The sequence below is a fragment of the Apteryx mantelli genome, chromosome 1 (genome assembly GCF_036417845.1).
Source record: "Apteryx mantelli isolate bAptMan1 chromosome 1, bAptMan1.hap1, whole genome shotgun sequence".
In the NCBI taxonomy this organism is placed as follows: Eukaryota; Metazoa; Chordata; class Aves; order Apterygiformes; family Apterygidae; genus Apteryx; species Apteryx mantelli.
Window position 1 is genome coordinate 154,791,915 of NC_089978.1, and position 19,715 is coordinate 154,811,629.

Sequence of the window (19,715 nt, forward strand, 5' to 3'; positions counted from 1 at the left end):
ATCACAAAGCAGTCCTTAGGCTGCCATCTGGACTCACTCAAGAGCCCTGCAACTTTATCCATTCAAAAACTAAAGTCTTACTACTTACTTGGGGGACAATCATAATATACTGAAATCCAAGAACTCCTGTGTCCCCAGAAGCCTCTTTCATGTCCCAGCAGAATTACCACCAGGTAGCCAATAACACACTACAACGTGCTCTGAACCACCACAGTAAATCAGAAGTCAAAAACATCAAACTCTGGGTAATGCCAGAGAGGCATTGTTCATGATGATGCAAAACACCTCTCTTGATTTTGATAAGGACACAGCTCCCTTTTTTCACGCTGATTCTCACATATGCATTTGTTTGCCTAATATTTCCTAAAGAATGTATTAGACCTTAGATCTGATCAGATCAGATTAGATCTGCCACCTATTAAAATATAAACTGACAATTTGCAGGTAGAAAATACATTAGAAATTATCTTGGAATTCTTGCTGAATTTATCATATTTGGAGTCATAATTCTTACCACGTAAGTGTGCACTTCATTACTTGGTAATGGAACAATAATTGCTCTTCAGTTATGCAAGCTGCACCTCTAATTTGTAAGGGATTTCTGAAGAGGTAATGACAGGTGCTTAAGAAAATGAAATGCAAGAATATGAAACTTGGTATATAAAAGATAATGGTACCCATGGAACAGTCTGACAATTGGGCCACCGTCTCAGCTGTTACAAAGTAACTATGCTGATGATCTGATCTTGTATCTTCTTAAACACTGAACCTGCAAGCAAATTAACCATATTACCTTGTCCATTAATCTGACTAAATCTCACAAATGACACATCATCAACATAGGTCAATATTTGGCTTTCCTGATTTCCTGAGAGTTTCCTATACATTATTCTAGGTAAGACTGACAGCAATTCAGTAGCAGGCATTTTCACCCTCTGAATTATACTGCCTGACACCCTCTGAATTATACTGCCTGATTATGAAACATTGTGAGTGTGAAATAAAGATATCTTGTCTTGTTTCTAAAACTAGACTGAATAAAAACCCACTAGAAAGTATATTGTGAGGGACAATCTTGTGTTAGAAAAGATGATCTACTCAAATGTTCTCCAACTCCCTTTCTCCAACTTTACTATGGTGAACAAGGGCTCGGTACAGTATTTTAAAGATAACGCCTTCACTCACACAGTCCTTCCAGACAAAAGATCAAATCCAGCCTCTGAGCACTCGCAGTCGTTAAGGATTCCACAGCAATGCTCACAAGATCAAGGGCAGTGCCCCATCCAAATGTCATCTGTGTGTGCAGATGCAGTATCAAGTGCACCTCCTCATATGACTAATTTTCCAATTAAGATTGAAACACTGTTGTGCTTGAAACGTACAAACACATGGGAAGATCTCATTCTTGCCCCATAGGAATTTATCATCAAAGATAAGCTAATTTTACTCTAATCTACTTTTTTTACTTTGCAAAGTATTTGTTTTTACATTATGTAAATTTTATGCTGCAAAAATTCACTGCATTTTAGTGTTTTGAAACAATCCTGCATGACATTAAGGAAAAAAATATAAAAAGCCATTGATAATTGCTCAGATAGCTTGCTTCACCTACTCCAAGCTCCATAGCATTGCAGATATATTATTAGCAGGATCCAAGCTACCTAATATGAAACTTGTTCGGATATGAGTACCTGAGCTGCATCGCAGCAGTGACTGCTGGGCAGACATCTTCTTTAGTGAGCTCAGCCTTTCTCTCTATCTCAAAGAAGAATAAAATGCAACTACCATAGCCTGCAAAACTTACTTTCAGTTAGGAGAGCTCTGCTTAATCTAATAGAAAAAAACATAATGAGATGCAGTGTGTGAAAGATGAATTTAGATAAATTGGACTAGAAATAGGTACACATTTTTAACAGCGAGAATAGTATACCACTGCAACTATTCACCAAAGAATACCTCAAATACGCCATCACATCAAGTCTTCAAAGTCAGGGCTGCACTGCCTCATTGACAGATGTGCTATAGCTCAAAGTGAAATTCAGGCTTAATGCAGTAATTCCTAGACGAAGTTCTGCCTTCTGCACCATGTTCTAACTCAGATTAGATGACCATAAAATTTGAAAATTTTCAAAGACAGTTCTAATAACAGTAAAAATGTCTTCAAGCAGTTGCAGCTCTGCATAACACTGAGAAATAGCAAAGCTGTGTGACACCTTTGCACCAACAGCCTGTGTCATCTTCCTCCCATACAAACTGCCTGAGAGCCAGGGGCAGAGCCATGCTGGACAGCTAGCATTCGGGTACCAAATTTAGTCCCTCACTCCTGGGGTGTAAAAAGCACTGTAAAAAGCTTCATGTACCTTGGTGAGGCAGCTTCCTCCCAAGACATCGTCTGTCTGACGGTGTCAGGGACTTTGAAAGGAAAGAAAGAAAAACATGTCGAATTTTCATTTCTTAGTGGGAAGTTACTGCAGTATGGTCTTTGAAAAATGCAGCAAGACCTACAGAAAAGCCTCTCTTCCCCAAATAACTAAGCAATTTAAAAAGAGTTAATCCTGGAAACAATCTCAAAAGATCAGCCATGGCCCAACAAACTTTAAGGATGATCATTTTTAATTTAATTTAAAGTTGAACATCATTGTGTAATAATGGCAGAGATGAAGGACTATTAAGGAATAATCTTGTTTACAGATCAGTGAACTCAGAAAATTGCCAAGGCACTGTGAAACATATTCCTTATTCACACCTCATAATTAACTGACTGCTCTGTGGAGACAGGATGCTGCAATATTAAAATCATCTTTGTTATTAGAAAGCTGTTCATTTGGACTGAGTTGTCACTGAGGGCTTTTATTAGGTTCTGGCATTTCTGAGCTCCTAGGATAGAGCACCTTAAATCCATCAGAACGGTAACAAAGCAGACTCCCGAAGTGTAACAAAGGGCAGAGAAAGCCTTTGGACTACAAAAAAAGCACAGCTTTTGCACAGAGAAAAACATCTTCCCCCCTTTCTTAATACCAGGGTGTCATCTAGGAACTTTTTTTTTTTAATGCAATTGAAAGAAGAAAATACTGTTATCTTTATTAATTCACATTGTAAAGAGCTTTTGGTGGAGTCAAGAGGCCAAATCAGATCAAAGTAAATAATGCAATAAATTGTGACGAGAGCCCTGGGATAGCAGCTATCACGGCTTGGACCATCTAGATCTTCATACTCAAACACAACAAATACCGACACTTTCAGTTTGTAGGAAAGGGGAGGGGGAGAGGCCACGGGCTCTATCGTTTCAGCAAATGTTAAGAGAGAAATTGTCAGTTCACTGGAGAAAGGAAAGACTGTTGGTATGGTAGATTTGCTTAAGATTTCGGAAATCCAGGATTAAGTCTCTGCTTCACCTCAGATTTCCTATTTGAATTTGGGCAAATACCCAGGATTTTCCTCCCTTTGGTTTAGAGGGATACTGCTTCTCCCCTATCTGACAGAGCATAAATACACTCAGAACTGAGCAGACACGTACACTGTGCAGCCACGATACTGGCTACAGTCCCTTTGCACGATAACTACACCATGAACGAGAAGAGCAAAACTGCTTAAGTTGAGAAAAGCAATGAGAAAGACTTAAGTCTCACCAGCCAGCGCCCTGAGGAAGCCTGTGAGCTTTATTCAACCCAGGTTACTCTGAGTTAGCTCTCACCCCCAATAGCAGTTAAGAAATGGAGAAGGCATTTTAAACTCTCATCTAGGTAATTGAGGCCAAGACACACCAGCTACCATGTTTGATGGAGTTCTCTCCATCCCTAAAACCAACCAGGCACATCTTAGCTTCATTCAGTGTTTTGCTCTACTGCTTATCCCTGTAACTAAGATGCAACAGGCTGGGCAATAGGCAGGATGGTCTTCAGCCAAAGCCAGCACACAGACTTCAGAACACACTAATAAAAGATATTCAGATTTTCCATTCAGGTTTTTACTGTATATCTCAATTATCTACACAGACTGCACACTCACAGTTAGAACAAAAAATAAATAACAAAAAATAAATGAAGCAAAAGGCTCTGAGGTGTCATAAATCAGCACTGAAAATGCAACTTGTGAATAGCATAAGGTTCTGGCACATTTAGAAAGAAACAGAACAGAAACAACAAGCAATAATACACTGAATAAAACTCCAGCATGCCCCTGCAGTACTGCGTGTTGTTCTGAGATCTCCCCTTCTTCTGTCCAGTTTCCAAAGGATCTAATAGAATTCAAGGAGGTACAGAAAAGGGTAACAAGGTTCATCAGGCATGTGGAATGGCTTTTGCATGAGGAGATATTCAACACAACAGGACTCTCCAGCTTGGAAAAAAAGAGTACATATAAGGATACTGTATAATTATGAATGGTTTGGGGAAATGAACCAGAATAATTATTTTCTATTTCTTGTAATACAAAGACAAAGGGGCCCCTGATGAAATTATTAGGTGTCATGTTTCAAACAAAGGGAAAGACTTCTTCACACTATGTGTAATTAAATTGTGGAACTCATTGCTACAAGATGTTGTCAAAGTCAGAGAAGGAGAAAAAGGGGTTCTAAAAATGGGATTAGGCAAATCCATGGAGGACAGGTCCATTGAGAGTTTTAAACACAGTCTTCTGGGTAAAGTTTCCGGATTCATAGACCCTAAATGGCTGGCAGATGTTCAGAGTGTATGGTGAGTGGCCCTCTTTTCCTGTTCTTTTTCTTTTCTTTTCTGTAAGCATCTAATAATGCCTAGAGTCAGAGAACAGATACTAGGGCTAGATGGTTTGGCATGATGTTCCCACTCCCCTGTTCTTCATGTTGAATATACTCATGTGAGTTTAATGGACAAATCCTAATGTAAAGTAAAGTCTGTCTATTTTTTCTGAAGAAATACCATGCAAAAATTCCTATATTCATATTCATGCATAGCACTAGAGCAAATGCACTAACAAATGCTCTATGGGTGTAAAGCTATCCATCATCTCCAAAAGTTTATATGGGCAATGAATGAAGGAGTTTGGTTTTCCATGTTCAGTAATTCCATGACAGAGACACCACTCAGGATCATATACAAGGTAATGACAGTGATTCCACAGTACATCAGCCAAGATGAGCAAAAGAATGCTGCTCTGTACAGGAGAGACTAGAAAGACTGGCATTAACAGTGATTTAGGTCACAGACCAGGTAACAGCTTTGTAAAGATGCCAATTCCTAATGCTTATATCAAAAATGTTTGTACTCTTTCATCTTCTGGAATAAGTATGTGTGACTTACAATTAACACTGGAGAGAGAGGAGGAGAAAAGGGTGAAGAACAAAAATAAAGAAAATGAGCTTATTAACCAAATACAAGAGGAACATCCCTACTTCAAACCTTTACAGATAACTCCCAGGCACGGCAGTGATATAAACTGCTGTCGTGCACAGATTAGGCAGAGACTATTGTTAAATGCAATTAAATCAAGCAGTGTCAAAATCTGGCAAGAGAACCAAAGGCCATAATTTTACAGCAGCTTTGTCTCCACAGAAATTCCTAGCATGGTTTTGCAAGTACAGTATGTGTAATGGTGTTGCAGGATCACACAAAACTGTTTATAAGGGAGGAAAATAAAGGCAATGTTCCCTTTCCCTTCCATCCCCAACTGATAATTACTCTTTCCCTGAGCTTTCTGTTGAACAATCAGTCTAGTCCTTGTCTCCCTGGAAGACAGAAAATAGACATTTTTCCTTCTTATTTTCCTTGACTAAAATGAAAGCCCAATAGGTTTGTTGGCATCTTTTATAGATTAAAAGGAACTGAATTTTATTCCATAGCTTCTGTACTAGTACAACCAAAGTGCAACCACAGTTAGTTTCAAAGTACAAATTTTATGCTTAATATTTCCTTACTCTACAGTTGATTTGCAAAGATAAGGAATTAACAGGTCATACAAGGACATATTTTAGCAGACTTTAGCCCAGAGCCACAGAACAGTAAATCTATGGCAGACAGACTGGATTGACCTTATAACAAAAGCTTTAAACACAGGGTTATAACAAAAGCTTTAAACATAGGGAGCAACTGTATTATTCAGATGGTAAAAGGATGATACTTTCTTAATATAACCAAACCTAACTTTTAAGAAAAGCGGCTAAAAAAAATAATAACAACCAGAACATATTTTAATGGAAGATTTTTTTAAGACGTCTCATGATCAGTTGTGACAGGTAATGAGAATTCATAAGGCAAAGCACAGTGCTGCCAGATGCTAAGAGACCTGTCAGACTTCGAAAGCAAACAATTGATAGCAATGTTCCAACAGCATAAGTGCAAACGTCGTCTTTCAAGGCTCACTTTGGACATTATCTGAATTTCAACACAGATGTTTGGAAATGTGGAAAGCATTTACAAGAGTCCCTTCTACACTACAGCTTCCTGGACATTTGCAATCTGGAAACTGCTTAAAATAAAGGGAAAAAAAAAAATCTGCATTTCAAAGATCTGCTGTTAGGCAAGAAACGTGTGTTCCAGCATTTCCAAGCCAACTACAGAATTAAGGTTTCTAATGCACTAGTGGGAAAAGGATACTGGGATAACTGAATTAGAAATGTGAATGCAGATTTACTACTACTCTTCTTTAGATCGAGATGAAGATTAAGTTTATAGTCAGGGAAGGATCTATTCATCTTGGAAAGCATACATGGAGGATAGGAGAAGCATTAAGCATGCTAACAGATTTTGGTTTTTTTAAACTGAATCTTTAATCTCAACAGCTACTTCACATTAAAGATCTAAGTAACCTGTCACGCAACTGTAGCCCTCCGCCTAAAGTCACATTTGATGAGACTGGTGCCCTCATGGTTTTTGAGCAAATGACTGCTTTTATCAGCCTGTGAAAACCTAAAGCCATGTAGCTTAGTTCTAAGAGTCTGTTGTTCTTCACTGAAAACACTGCAATTGCCAGGTTCACAAAGGAGACATGGACCAGCTCAGAAAGCATCAGTCATTAATGAGGTAGAAAGTTACAGCTGGATCCTTCGCTCCTGAGAACAGCCTAAAAGTTTCCACTAGATGTCCAAAAGTGTCTGGAGGTCAAAGATGGAAGGGAAAAACTGTACAACTACAAAAGGTCTAGGAAAATATCTGTAATAACATGGGCATCATCTATCTCAGGTTGGTTTTTTTTTCTTATTTTCTAGGTGACAGAAATACCATTCTGTGCCATACTTACCCAGATTTACTGCAGGAAAGTGACCTGGGAAACCATGCTATTGAAGTTTTTCTATTTCTCAGCCACTGGTTTACAGGACTTTCAGAGAAAGCCAATGAACATGGACATGCTGCTGTTTCAAATACCAGTTTAATGCCACTGCCATGACCTGTGAATAGAGAGGCAGTCCTGCGAAGTTAATGGAATGAACACTCTCCTGTGAGTCAGCTCTGGGACACACAGGCTGCACCTACAAATTAGGGATTTCCAATTAGCAACACAGGGAACAGAGCAGACTGATGTACAGTAAAGTGACTGCAACCACAGGATTTAAATGCAACGTCTATTAAGGGGGGAAAAAAAACAACCCACTCTCTCTGCACATGAATAAGTAACTGATCAACATCATTTAGAAGACAGCATAGAAACAAAAACAGCAGCTTTTTCCTCCTGAGTTTGTTTTGCTCAGTCTGGTTCTTTGTCCCAGGCATAGTTTCCACTTATGAATTCACAAAAATGGATTTTCATGGACTAAATGATCTTTAAAACACCTGAAAGTCTTTTCTAAAAAATAGCTAGCACATGTTAAGTCATCATGAACTAAGAAAACTAACATAAACTCAGTCTTGCCCCTTTGTTCTGACATTTAATGTATGTGAGGCCAAATTACTTGAGTTTATTTGCTGCTTACTGAAATAAACAGGGCCTCCTGAACACTGTCACATGCTAATGATCCAGGAGATATTATTTACTTTCTACTTCCTCCTTGGAAGGATTTAAAAAGAGAAAGAGAGGTTTTTATTCTGTACTGCAAAATAAAAAACACTATCCAAAATAGCAGCTAAAATGATCTAACAAAGGAAGTCAAACTTTTAAATGAGCTTCTTATATTCTAGCAACTGCATCTGCAAGTACCTACTTTTGCATATACAAATAAACCAACAATATAAACAATTGTGGCTCTATGCCACACCAAGCACCACAACAGAGAAGGCTCCTGGTTTTTACATGGCTCTCCACGCTCTCTCCTCCTCAGACCTAGGCAACAAGCAAAGGGAAATTTCCTAATTTAAATGCAGAGTAAAGGAGAACTGAACCCACAAAGCTTGAAAAGGGAGGTCAAAAGGAAACTGGGAAAGGCAGGGCACAGACCAGCAACCCATGCAGAGGAGAGAAGGAGATAAGTAAGGAGACAGATATTGTGGAAAGCTGGGGTCTGAGAGGAAAATGCCGACCAGCCAGGCACAGGGGCTTAAACCCATCCTGGAGGGAGTACATGAACTGGAGGAATGCGGAACAACGTGGGATGCAATAAACTGGACAGGACATAGGTGAGGGGCTCTCGAAGAGGCTGGGCAAGTACTTTGAGACTAGGAGTATGGGAGGGATCCTGGAAGGGGGAGTTTATCGCAGCGAAAATAAGGCCTTTTGGACAAAGTGACAAGATACAAAAAGCAAAGCCTAAGGAACAAAGATTGGAAGCAATTAAATGACTGTAAGGAGATGCAAGGAAGGGAAGAGATGATGGCAGGCTGGTGTAGACAGGGCAGGACAACAAGCTGGGGTAAGAAGGAAGGGGCTGCGAGAAGAAGTTGCACACACCAGTGTTTTTTTTCCCTGAGTCTGGAAGGGAACCCCACATCATTGTGCCTCCTCTGTCAGTAAATATCTAAGGAGAAAAGTCCCCCATCTCCTCTAACACAGGCTCCTGCCGAGCACTTCTTACTGCTGCCACCAGCTAGTCTGCTAGCTCAAGTGGTAGACGTCTGCAAGGTGGCCTTCATGGTAGCAATCCAACTGTTCACACGCATGTGGCTCCTCACTGTAAAATGTCTGTTTATTCACTTTCCTTGTTTTGAAAAACAAGGAAATTACACATGCAGAAACTATGCCAAAAGCACTTTAAAGACTACAGATTGAAGCAACAAACTGTGAGGAAATACCAGCACTAAGTAGCTTGTACACAGAAAAATTATCAAGGAGAAATAAATCTGTTTTAGAGCAGGGCTTGAATAGCATGAAGTAAATAGGGCATGGGGGCCACGCTCTGAGCAAGGAAGAGACAAAATATTGAATAGCTGCTCATTAAGTGAGCACCATCCATTCTGGGCACTGAATAGACCAGGGATCATGTGGGGAAAAAAAAAAGTTGTATGATCATGTAATTAAAGATTATCATAATATAAATATACAAGAGAGCCAAAATTAAATCAGGCATTTCTTACATGGTGGGTGCATGATTTTTCAACCCTAATGATGTCTTAACATGCCTTTTCGTGTGTGTGCAGGCAACATTAGTCATCGTCATACCAAAGTGGTGCTACCTTTAAACAAACTTTAGTTAGTAAGCAATGAGTTCAACTACTTGTATTGAAGAAGCATTTGCAGATTTCCAAGATTAAGACACATAATGCCACAAGTATGCCTAAGACAGACAGTCCTTGACCTTAGAAATATACAGTCTTAAAACAATAATCACACCACACAAATGGAGATAGAAAGGAAGCATCACTGTGCCTCATTTTCCATCACGCACGATGGGAACAGAGAGATGAAATTATTTTCCCAAGATTACACTAGGATTCTGACGACAGCCACTGACTAGTGCATGTAAATCCCAGGGTGAATTCCAGGCTTTAACCATAGGAGCATCCCTCTTTCATGTGTTTCTGGACTTTGACAGAATCCGCTGGTGGCCTCAGGTGCCACCTGAGCAAGATGATAAATACACATCAGTGACTGTAGGCAAAGGACAGGAACAAGACTCACACGTTATTGCTAGTGAACATTTCTTAAAAGGGTAAGGAAACAATATGAGCTAACACTAGAGCTCAGAGTCACAATGGAGAAGGGGGTCTAAAGAACTGAGTTTAGAGAAAAGCAAACCCCCCCCCCCCCAAAGTACCTCTGCAATACTCCTCCCCAAAGAGGGCTGAACTTCACACCTAACTTAAACTTACTAAACAATAAGAATGGCAGGGCCTTAGCAACCTTGCTACAATTAAAAACAAAAAGCATGCAGCACCATAGAAGACATGCACCCCACAGTTACCAAAATAACAACAAGGCTTACTGAGCCCGTTCTCCTTCAGCACACGCTATGCCTTCCCAGGTCCTGGGACTCCAGGTCCTGCTTGTCTTTCAGGGTGAAACTGTGTTGCCCTATTCTCCATTCAATTTTAAACTGCAGTTTCCAAAAATCAGTGACAATGTGGCACTCCCTTTTCTTTCCTTTTACGTGGGAAAAATTCAGCACTAAAGTTTGTTCAGAGCATTGCAGACCAGGAGTTTGCTCCTTTGTTTTCAACACCTCACAACCCTAAGGAGATCATCAGTGAAAGAGGAAGGGAGGGAAAAGTCTAGGCTGGCTCCACTGCAAAATGCCCACTTACTTTCCCACAGTAGAGAATCATTTCTACTGCTTGACTCCTTTTTCACCACAGACTGAATGCTAAAACTAGGTCACTGTCCTGGAATTTCTCCCCTAACTGTTGCTTTGATTTTTGCAAAGTCCCAGATCCCATCCTCGTTATTTTGCTGTTGCACAGCAAGGACCTGTTAGACAGATGGCTAGTGTTAAGTACCCAGGTTTTTCTTCTATTGCATGTTCGCCCCTGACCAAAATAATAAAAAATTAGTAATAGTTAAACTTTAGTGTTTTGTTGGAGGTATGCAGTGCTTTTTAAGCTGTACTTTGTAAATGAATGCAACCACCACTGACCTTCAGGGAAAGTGAATGCAACAAAGAATGACTTACTGAAGTTTAAGAAAGTTATAAGAAACCTAACAGAAAATGTACTCTTAGTACTTCTATTAATCAGTAAGGGACTTTTTGTGTTCCACTTCTAACTCATGGAGTTTTACACTCTGAGCCACACCTTGCCACAAAACTCTGACAAATTCAGGAAAATGTAAAGTAAAAAAATGTAAATCCTGTATCTGTGAAACCTATCATTCTGTTCTGTCTGTATCAGTTACGAATCTAGTAGGTATCCTTACGGAAGGCTGAAAGGGGAAGTATTAGACATGCAGCCGAGATTTCTACTTTTTAAACAGTAATTTCATGTTAAAGCAGAAATGTGCTACAATTTGTTATTTGGAAAAAAAAAAATCATTGCTACATGAAGATTGCAAGATTGCATAGAAGTCCTTTCAGCAGCCAATGAGGAAAAGTCAAATCAACACCAAGCAATTGCTACCCTGTTGCACCTCATGTGCAACAGGGATCCTCCCTCCCACCCCCCCCCAACTCTTCCTTCCTGTTGGAGGATGGCATCTGCTTCAGTTCAATTACAGAAACACTGCGCCGGGACACAGGGAAGATATGTTATGACCTCGACATACTTCTTCTCCTAGCACATCAATCTCCAGGTCGGCGCAGCCCTCTCTGGAATGCACCCTGCTCTCTAGGCTGTTTCAACTTTCCTTCTCCTGCTACTGCAAAAGGAAACAACATTGCTGCCGGTTTAGACATCTGAACACATTTTTCCCTGCTATAACCTAACGGATTTCACTGAATTTTGGATCAAAGTGTTTTGTTCCTGGATCCAACAGGGCTACAACATAGTGAGCTCGCTCACACATACACAGAGATTTAAAGTGACACTGTTGGGCATAGCTCCAAGTATGCCTGCTTCTTCTCCCATTTTGTCAGTTGGCAAAAAAGAAAAAAGAAACACAACAATACACTAAACAATAGTTTGTGTACATGGAAAATGGCAGCACTGGACACTGGTCAACTGTTAATTCTAAGGGAAGAGTCTCACCAGCTAAAACATCAACAGCACATGTGATAAAACTGAGTTTCTGGATCACCAAAACCAAGCAGAGATTTCAGTTTCAAAAGCATCTAAGATACTGAGGAGTCTTGTTTTTCAAGAACAACTGATGTTTAGATGCCTGGCCTGCCACAGATTAATTTACAATGCCTGAAACCATCAGGGTCGCTAAGTGGTATGAGGGAGAGGTCACGGGCAGGACAGCATTTTGCAATGATCAGCACGAGGCATGAATTCTGTGTGACATGACATGGCTACAGCTATACCGGCCTTGAAAGAAAAAAACAGGTCAAGAAATAGATCTCAATTTTCAGTTACCAGTGGGTTCAAGAAATCAAAAGAGAATGATAGACAATAACTATGGACACAACTTGCACAAGCAGCTATGACAACTTGTTGCTTTACATAGATAGTTCTTGCTAAACGCCTTCATGGATCTAGCAAGCTATCGCTGCGGTGCACAAAGAGGTATTGGTACTGATACCACTGTTTAATAGGACATGTATAAGCACAGTGTACATATATGTTCACTGTAGCATCCTAGGGAAAGTACTGAAGCTCTGGCTTTATCCCAAACAGAAGTTACAAGCTTGTCATGGAAGTTCCTGTCTTGTATTCTCAGCTTGTGTCATATGGGAGGGCATATAGCCATAACAGCCTCTTTGAGGCCCTAAAACTGAAAACTCAGGGGAACAGATAAAACTCATAAGAGATCCTAGTTACCTCATTTCAGTAGTATATGCCAGCAACCCCCAAAATTGCAATAAATTATGGTGAGAAGACCTACACTTTCTTCCAGACTAACTCATCCTTCACTCCTGAACACACGGAGAACTGCAACCCACATGTCCACTGGATGGGTGAAGATAAGAGCAAATGACAATAAAGAACAGAAATCTCTCTGCACCGAGAATTTACATAACTAGCTCTAGTTACTGCTAATTAGAATGATTCCCATAACTCCTCCATTATCTTTTCCTGCATTTTTCAGTTAGCTCTAGTAGCAAGATAGATAATAAATTATTATTACATAGAAAGCTAATTGATGACATTATAATTACTTATGAGTACAGACTAAGCAGTAGACAACTATTTTATTTAAATAAAGAGCTTACAACTAGCAACCTGGTGCACTAAATAAGGTACTTGAAGCTACATGATTTTGCCCAATCTGCCCTCCAACCTCTGAGTTTTTGAAATGTTTAAAATCTTTTCCCCTCCCTTCTGCTATGGAAAAGACCTACACAAGTCAGAGAAACAATGATTACAGAGGAGAAACTGAGTAATTAATTTTGTATATTTGACAGCAATTTTATTTTTTTTCTCCTATCTTTTATCAGATATAACAAGGATTCACATTGTTTTTTAAGATGGGACTGTATTTTAATAAAACAACTGTTTTATGTGCTAACTCATCTCACATAACGTGCCAACACCAACTAGAGAAAGACTGCGTACAGAAAGTGCTTAAACTATTTTAATCCGTCTTGTGATAGGACTCAGCAAATGAAGGAAGAGAAAGACCACAGTCATGATTAGGTAGTGGCCCACAGACCTCCATTTGATATGGATGTCATTTTGAGAGTCAGCAGAGCTGCGGTACATTTAATCCTGCTGTCCCATACAACTGCAAGCACTCTTCAGTGTCATTAATAACTGAGAAGATCTCTTCAAATTGTAAAGCTTGTGGCAGCATTTTTTTTTACAGTGACTAGTAAACTTCAACATTAGACTAGCAGGCACTGGTCAAATTGCTCAAGCTCTATATGGCTGTTATTCCATGGACATAGTCACACTCCAACAAGATGATGTTATCTGGCCATATACTGCCTTCAGAGGAAACAAGAATTTGGAGCAAGGCAAAAACTAGCAAAGAAGGTTGCCAACAGTGTTCTAGAGAAGTTTCTTTTAAAAATATGATTACTTTGGGGAGTGATAACATTGCTCATATCAGCTCTCCTTTCTCAAATGGCTCTGTTTATGCAGCCATATTAAAAGATGCATTTGGACAGTCCCCAGAAAAGCTTCTAATGAGGCTTATGATAAACACACCAAGACAATTCTTACTTAATGAATATGACAGCCAGAAGACAGCTTAGCTACAGCAGCAACACAGCAAGTTAATGAGCAAGAAACACTAATAGCATTTCAGCGATATTTTGTCATTATTTGGCAAATTCTAAATGCAAATATCTAGGTTATTAGGGCACATGAGGAAGGGAGGAATGACCATAAACCCCGAAGGCTTGATCTTCTTTGCCATGAACCTACCTTGACCGCTTCTACCATGTCACTGCAACGTGGCTACACCACCCTGCTGCTCCCTTTTCCATCATTTCAAGGGATTAGTCCAGGGTCATGCAGAATGAGGCCCTGATAAGCCAAAACTCCTGTGTTTGGCCCTGATGAGGACCACTAATACCAAGGTCAGGACCATCTCCTGTAAGGTATGAGAGCAGCATAGAAGAAGAAAATTTTTTACTGGGAGTGAGTGTGTGAGTGTGACTATTAGAGGAAATCCTAACATAACCTTGGGACATACTGTGTTACAGCAGCATACATCAACCCTTCCCATGCTTTCTTCCAAAGGTCTCAAGCATAACTGCCACACGAACACGCCACAACAGTCTTCCCTCTCAGCCACCGAGGATCAAGCCAAATGCACTTTGCGCATCTCACAATGAGCCATCACACAACAGGCAATTGCACTTGTTTTGCACATAGTGAGTTGAAAAGAGAAGCCGAGAAGCTTACACCATGAGAGCCCCTTTTCAAAAAGAAAGCAGCTATGTGCATGCAGAGCTTGATTTGCCATGTGCAGAAATCCTTTAAAACACTTGAAGAGGCAGCTGCAGAAAAGCAAATGCCAGTTGGCCACCTGGACAAGTTCCCCCTGAAGCTGTTCCACATGCACAGTCACTGCAACGCAACTTCTGCAGCCTCTCCTCAAGAAGCTAGGAAACCAGAGGCTTTTCTCAGTGTGAAAAAGGAAGGGTCCCAAAAGGGGAGTCTGGAACAAACATAAAGCAAAGTCGGGGGAAGGAGCAGTAGGATGAAGGAAAGGAAGAGGGGTAAATGAAACAAGGAATGAGAAGATGGAGCAAGACAAAAGACATTTCTTATACTGAAACCCTCCACCATAGTATCTGTCATGGAAAAAGGAAATAACTACAAATAACGGAGAGAAAGCATTCAAAGAGGTAGGGAGAGAACAAAGGCCAGGAATAGCAGCTGCACCAGTGTCTGAGCTCCAATTACTCCTGGAATAGTAATCAGAAACTAAAATTTTGAGGCAAGATATTAAAAGATGCATTTGGACAGCCCATTCTGGCCTGGCATATCAGAAAGAACTGAGGTCATCCATGCTTATCTAATTGCCCTATTCATTCAGGGATACAGGAAAAGAACTAGATTTGAAAAAACAATTTTAGAAGCTGTTTCCAACTGCCAAAAGAGTCTCAATGCTGGAGCAGCTGGCGCTCAGCCACTCTGAAAAGTCTTGACCTCCTCTTCACTTTTCTGTCATGGGTTCCCACACATAGATGCAACACAACCAAGCCCACTCAGCTCCTTGTTAAAAACAAAACCAAAAAGCCAATCATACACAAGTCAGACCAATCAGACAAAACATAAGGACTATCGTTTTGCATCTTGGAAGCTCTTGAATGTGTTTAACCATTTAAACTATGTCTAGACGAAACATATTCCATGATCTGACAAGTTATGGGTTTCATATAACAGCCTCTATACAATCAATATTGATGCAGCAAGAAGATTATTAAACAAGAACAAAACAAAAAAAAAGCCAGCCCTTACTGAACTGGTTAATAAGGAATATTATGCAGGAAGTAAAACATCCTAGACTTTCCTAGACTTTAGAAATGCCATATGGGGTCTGTTCAGGTGCCAACTGTTAAGTGAACAAAGAACTGCAATAAATAATCTCTGATTTATTTAGGGAACAAAACACTTCCTCCAAGGAACAGGTAGTGTGGGGCAACTCACAGTTATAGATCTCCAGCTGAAATCATATTATGACTATTTTGTAGTTAAAAACAAAAACCAGCAACAAAGCATTATGCTGATTCTAAAAGCTGTGGTATTTTTCATTGGGACAGCTGCACTTCAGCCTGCAGAAATCACCATTCCGCAGTATGGCATTTCTAGAAGGAGGAATCAGCTGAAGCTCATCAGCTCACTGGATTTAGGTGGCTCTTCAGAACTTGAATAATGCAAAATACTTGAAGACACTTTGGAAGAGACAATGAGGGCATCACTTGGATATCAACAGTGAACTGTCCTTTTCAAAGGAAAACTCCATTAGAGGGAGAATGGTTGAGGAAAATAAACCCAGAAAGAAGGTGGCTTCCTCCAGAGACAGAGACACATTGACAAAATCCTTGTTGGGTTTCAGAGAAGACTCCAAAAGGTCTTTGTGTGACAGACAAAAACTTTGCCATCGTGGCATTGTGACCAGAACACTTGATTTTGTATTCACGGGGCTTTTAGATAACTGCTTGTTTTAGAGAAGCTGTCTTGTTTTTCTGGACAGGCAGGCAGTGCATGTATAAAATTATTTATTTCTACATATAGCTGTACATCCTGCGGGCTGGCTACACTTCCCACTTGGGTTAAATCCACATATCAGTTTCACATAGTCTCTCAGGGAGCCTCAGAGTTAAACACAGACACCGTGACTTTCTGCCTAGCCTCAGAATCCAAGCGAGTAGAAAGCCCATCACCCAGCCAAGGGCAAGCTGGGTTGGGGCTACGGGGGAGCTCACACAAGGTCAAGGTTACAAGAAAAAACACTCAGGCACAGATCCGCAACATGGCTGATGAGGTCATACCCTGCTAAATGCTCTTATCAACTCAGTGCTATTCAAAATGGGTAAGGGTGCCAAGCACTGGCGCCATGTCAGAGCACGGCCCTGAATTAAGGGAGAGCCCTTCCTTTCTACATGAGATGCACAGTGAATGTGCAAAGAACTGCTACATGTCACCAATAAAAACCATTCCATCACTGCCCAAGCCCAGCTTTCACCATTTATATGCAAATTCTTAGGCATAAAGCAAAAATGGGCGTTACCTCTATTTTCATATATATGCACACACACATGCAGAAATTACACCCATATATGTATACATGTAGCATATGTAGCATACATATGTAGCAATATCACATAACATCCTGCTCACATTGCCCTCACCCAACTTCAGACATTACTGTATTCGTGTGCATATTCCCACTCTTCAAATTCAAACTAACATTAGAGATTTGACTTTCTCTGTGGTGAAACTGGGAAGGAAAGCCTACAAATACCATGATAGCATAGGAAGTCTCCAGGTATCTACATTCCTCAGATATTCCCCTCCTCCCAAGCAGAAGAAATACTCCATTTGATTCCCTCCTCTTTCTTCCCTTGCCCTTCCTTCCACCTTCTCCTGACCTCCCTCCCCAATACCATCAGGAAAATCACAGCACATTTCAGGATAAGAATGCCTAAGGCAAATTGAATGTTTCTGAACATGTTAAGATATGATGAAGTATAAAATACCTAGTATGATACAATTTAAAAAAAGAAAAGAAAAAGAAAAAACGGAATGGCTGGTAGCCGGCAGTACCTACGAATGGCCCACATGGCTTTGCTGGGCACGGAGAGGCTGCCGGACCGCGGCTCATCGGGCGCCGCGGGGTGGCAGGAGTTCCAGGTGCCCTGGTGAGCAAAGCGGTGCTTTCCGTTCTCCCTGCCCGACGGAGGCACCTGCAGCGAGGCAGATGGAGAGGCCGCGGGCTGCCGTGCTGGCCTCTGGTGGATCCCCCCATTTCTCCTGATGACACAGTGAATTTGGCAGCAGAGAAAAGGAAAAAAAAAAAAAAGACAGGAAGGGGAAAGAGAGGAAAGGCTGTTTAGGATTTGATTATTTTTTTCCCCACATTTACTTATCAAAGGGTTGCACATTAGGCAACCAGCACACCTTACTGCAGTCAACATTTTATTTAGTCCAAAACATAAAGTCTCTACATGCTGGAAAGACAGAATTTATTGGTTCCTAACTAGAACTAGAGTAAGAGACCAGAAGAAGAGCCCTCTGGTATGAAAGCTGCTCTCTAGACCCCGGTGTGACGGGGAGAGCAGTGTGGAAGAACACAGTGTAATTCTTAACCAGTTATTTTCTGCAACAAAAAGCTTTCTGCCTTGTTTAAAAAAAAATATCTGGAAAAGGTAGGGGCTGGAGGAGGGAACAGAAGGAGATGAGTTTCAGCAGCACACAGAAGGCTGACGCTTTTCTGTTACCACTTAAAAATCAAATACAATCATAAAATCTTGAGCACTACAAATAGATAGAAAAGTGCATGATACATGCAATTAGAGCAAGTATTTAGATGGAGCACATCTGGACCACAGAGCTTCACTCCTGCAAGCTAAATAAACTGCTACATCTGGGCTACTGGTTGTCACTGAAGCAAGGAAAAAACTTGAAGAGACTGTTAGAATGTGAACCTAAGGAAAGGGGGAGACTGAGGGGAGGGGTAAAAAGGAGGAATGCACGGATTTTCCCCTGATTAATTAAAATTTCTGTTATCTTTAGCCAGACAGCTCCTGGAACGCCACCTGACACACTGTAAATGCAAGCATACAGGCATGCTGGCGGTCAGTCCCCAGAAAATTCCTCACTGGCCACTTGCCCACCATTTGCACAGCTATGAATTACTTATCTAGTCAAAACAGAAGAAATCCTCTGCCAATTTGTCGTTCCTGCCCTCTGATTGCTACTGCTGCAAAAAGGGGCCAGAGGGAGGGGCCTGAGTTTTGATCCAAATCCAGTTAGGATCTAGAGGAAGGGCTGACATGGGAGGGAAGACAGGGCGTGGGACACGCAGAAAGCAGGCGGGTGCACCGACGCACACATGGAGCCAATTTAACAGCTTGGTGCTCATGAAGCAGGGAAGTCCCTCTCCTCCTCCCTGCATCCTGCTGCTCTTGCCTTGTGCCAGCTCTGGCACTCCCCAAACCCTTCTCGGAGCTGCTTTAATTCACTACTGCAGAAACATGAATTCTCTGTCTTCTTTTAACCTAGATAAATGAGCTCACGCAGGGGTGTGACAAGCTGCAGAACCCGTGGAACAGCACAGGTAGGAACACAGGAAGTGACGACAAGAGTGAGACCTCCCATTTTCAGTGGCAGTAAGCTGTTATGTTCACTCACTTGGCGACAGGTCTGCACCAGGTATGGTTTGGGAGAGATGGATAAAAAACAGCCTCTGTTAACTGAAAGACTTATGACTTTCAATGGAGATACAGAGTTGCATAATTACTTGTGAAACTAAGTGGGTGAGTGACACAGTCTTGAAAGGATTTGATTTTTCCTCCAACGACTGCTGATAGTTGCTAATTATTCCAGTCATTCCAAAACTGACTGGATATTTTCCCTTTTTTCTTTTATGTAAGGACAGAAATGATCAAACTTGATTGTACTACTAAAATTCATATCATATTTCTACAACTGTCATTGTGACTGAATAATTAAGTAGATGCTGCTAATGGAAGAAGTTAAGCCACAGAATTTCTAAGATGTTGATGCTTTCAGTCAAAATTTCCATGGAAAAATTAAGCGTTAGACTTATCAGAGCTCTCCATAAGTGAATTGAGGCTTTCAGAAATCAGTTCTTCACATTTAATAATCTGCTCTATCTACCCAGCAAAAGTATCAGGCAGGAATAAAGTAACAAAAAAGTAT

At 40.7% G+C, this 19,715-nt stretch overlaps 1 protein-coding gene across 1 annotated transcript in view; it reads right to left on the reverse strand.

Moving 5' to 3' along the window:
- TMTC1 (transmembrane O-mannosyltransferase targeting cadherins 1) overlaps positions 1 to 19,715 on the reverse strand; it is a 146,772-nt gene that overhangs the window by 110,471 nt on the left and 16,586 nt on the right. Inside the window, exon 5 of the mRNA XM_067289858.1 lies at positions 17,598 to 17,804. Coding sequence (XP_067145959.1) covers positions 17,598 to 17,804 — 207 coding nt within the window. The remainder of the gene's footprint in view (positions 1 to 17,597; positions 17,805 to 19,715) is intronic.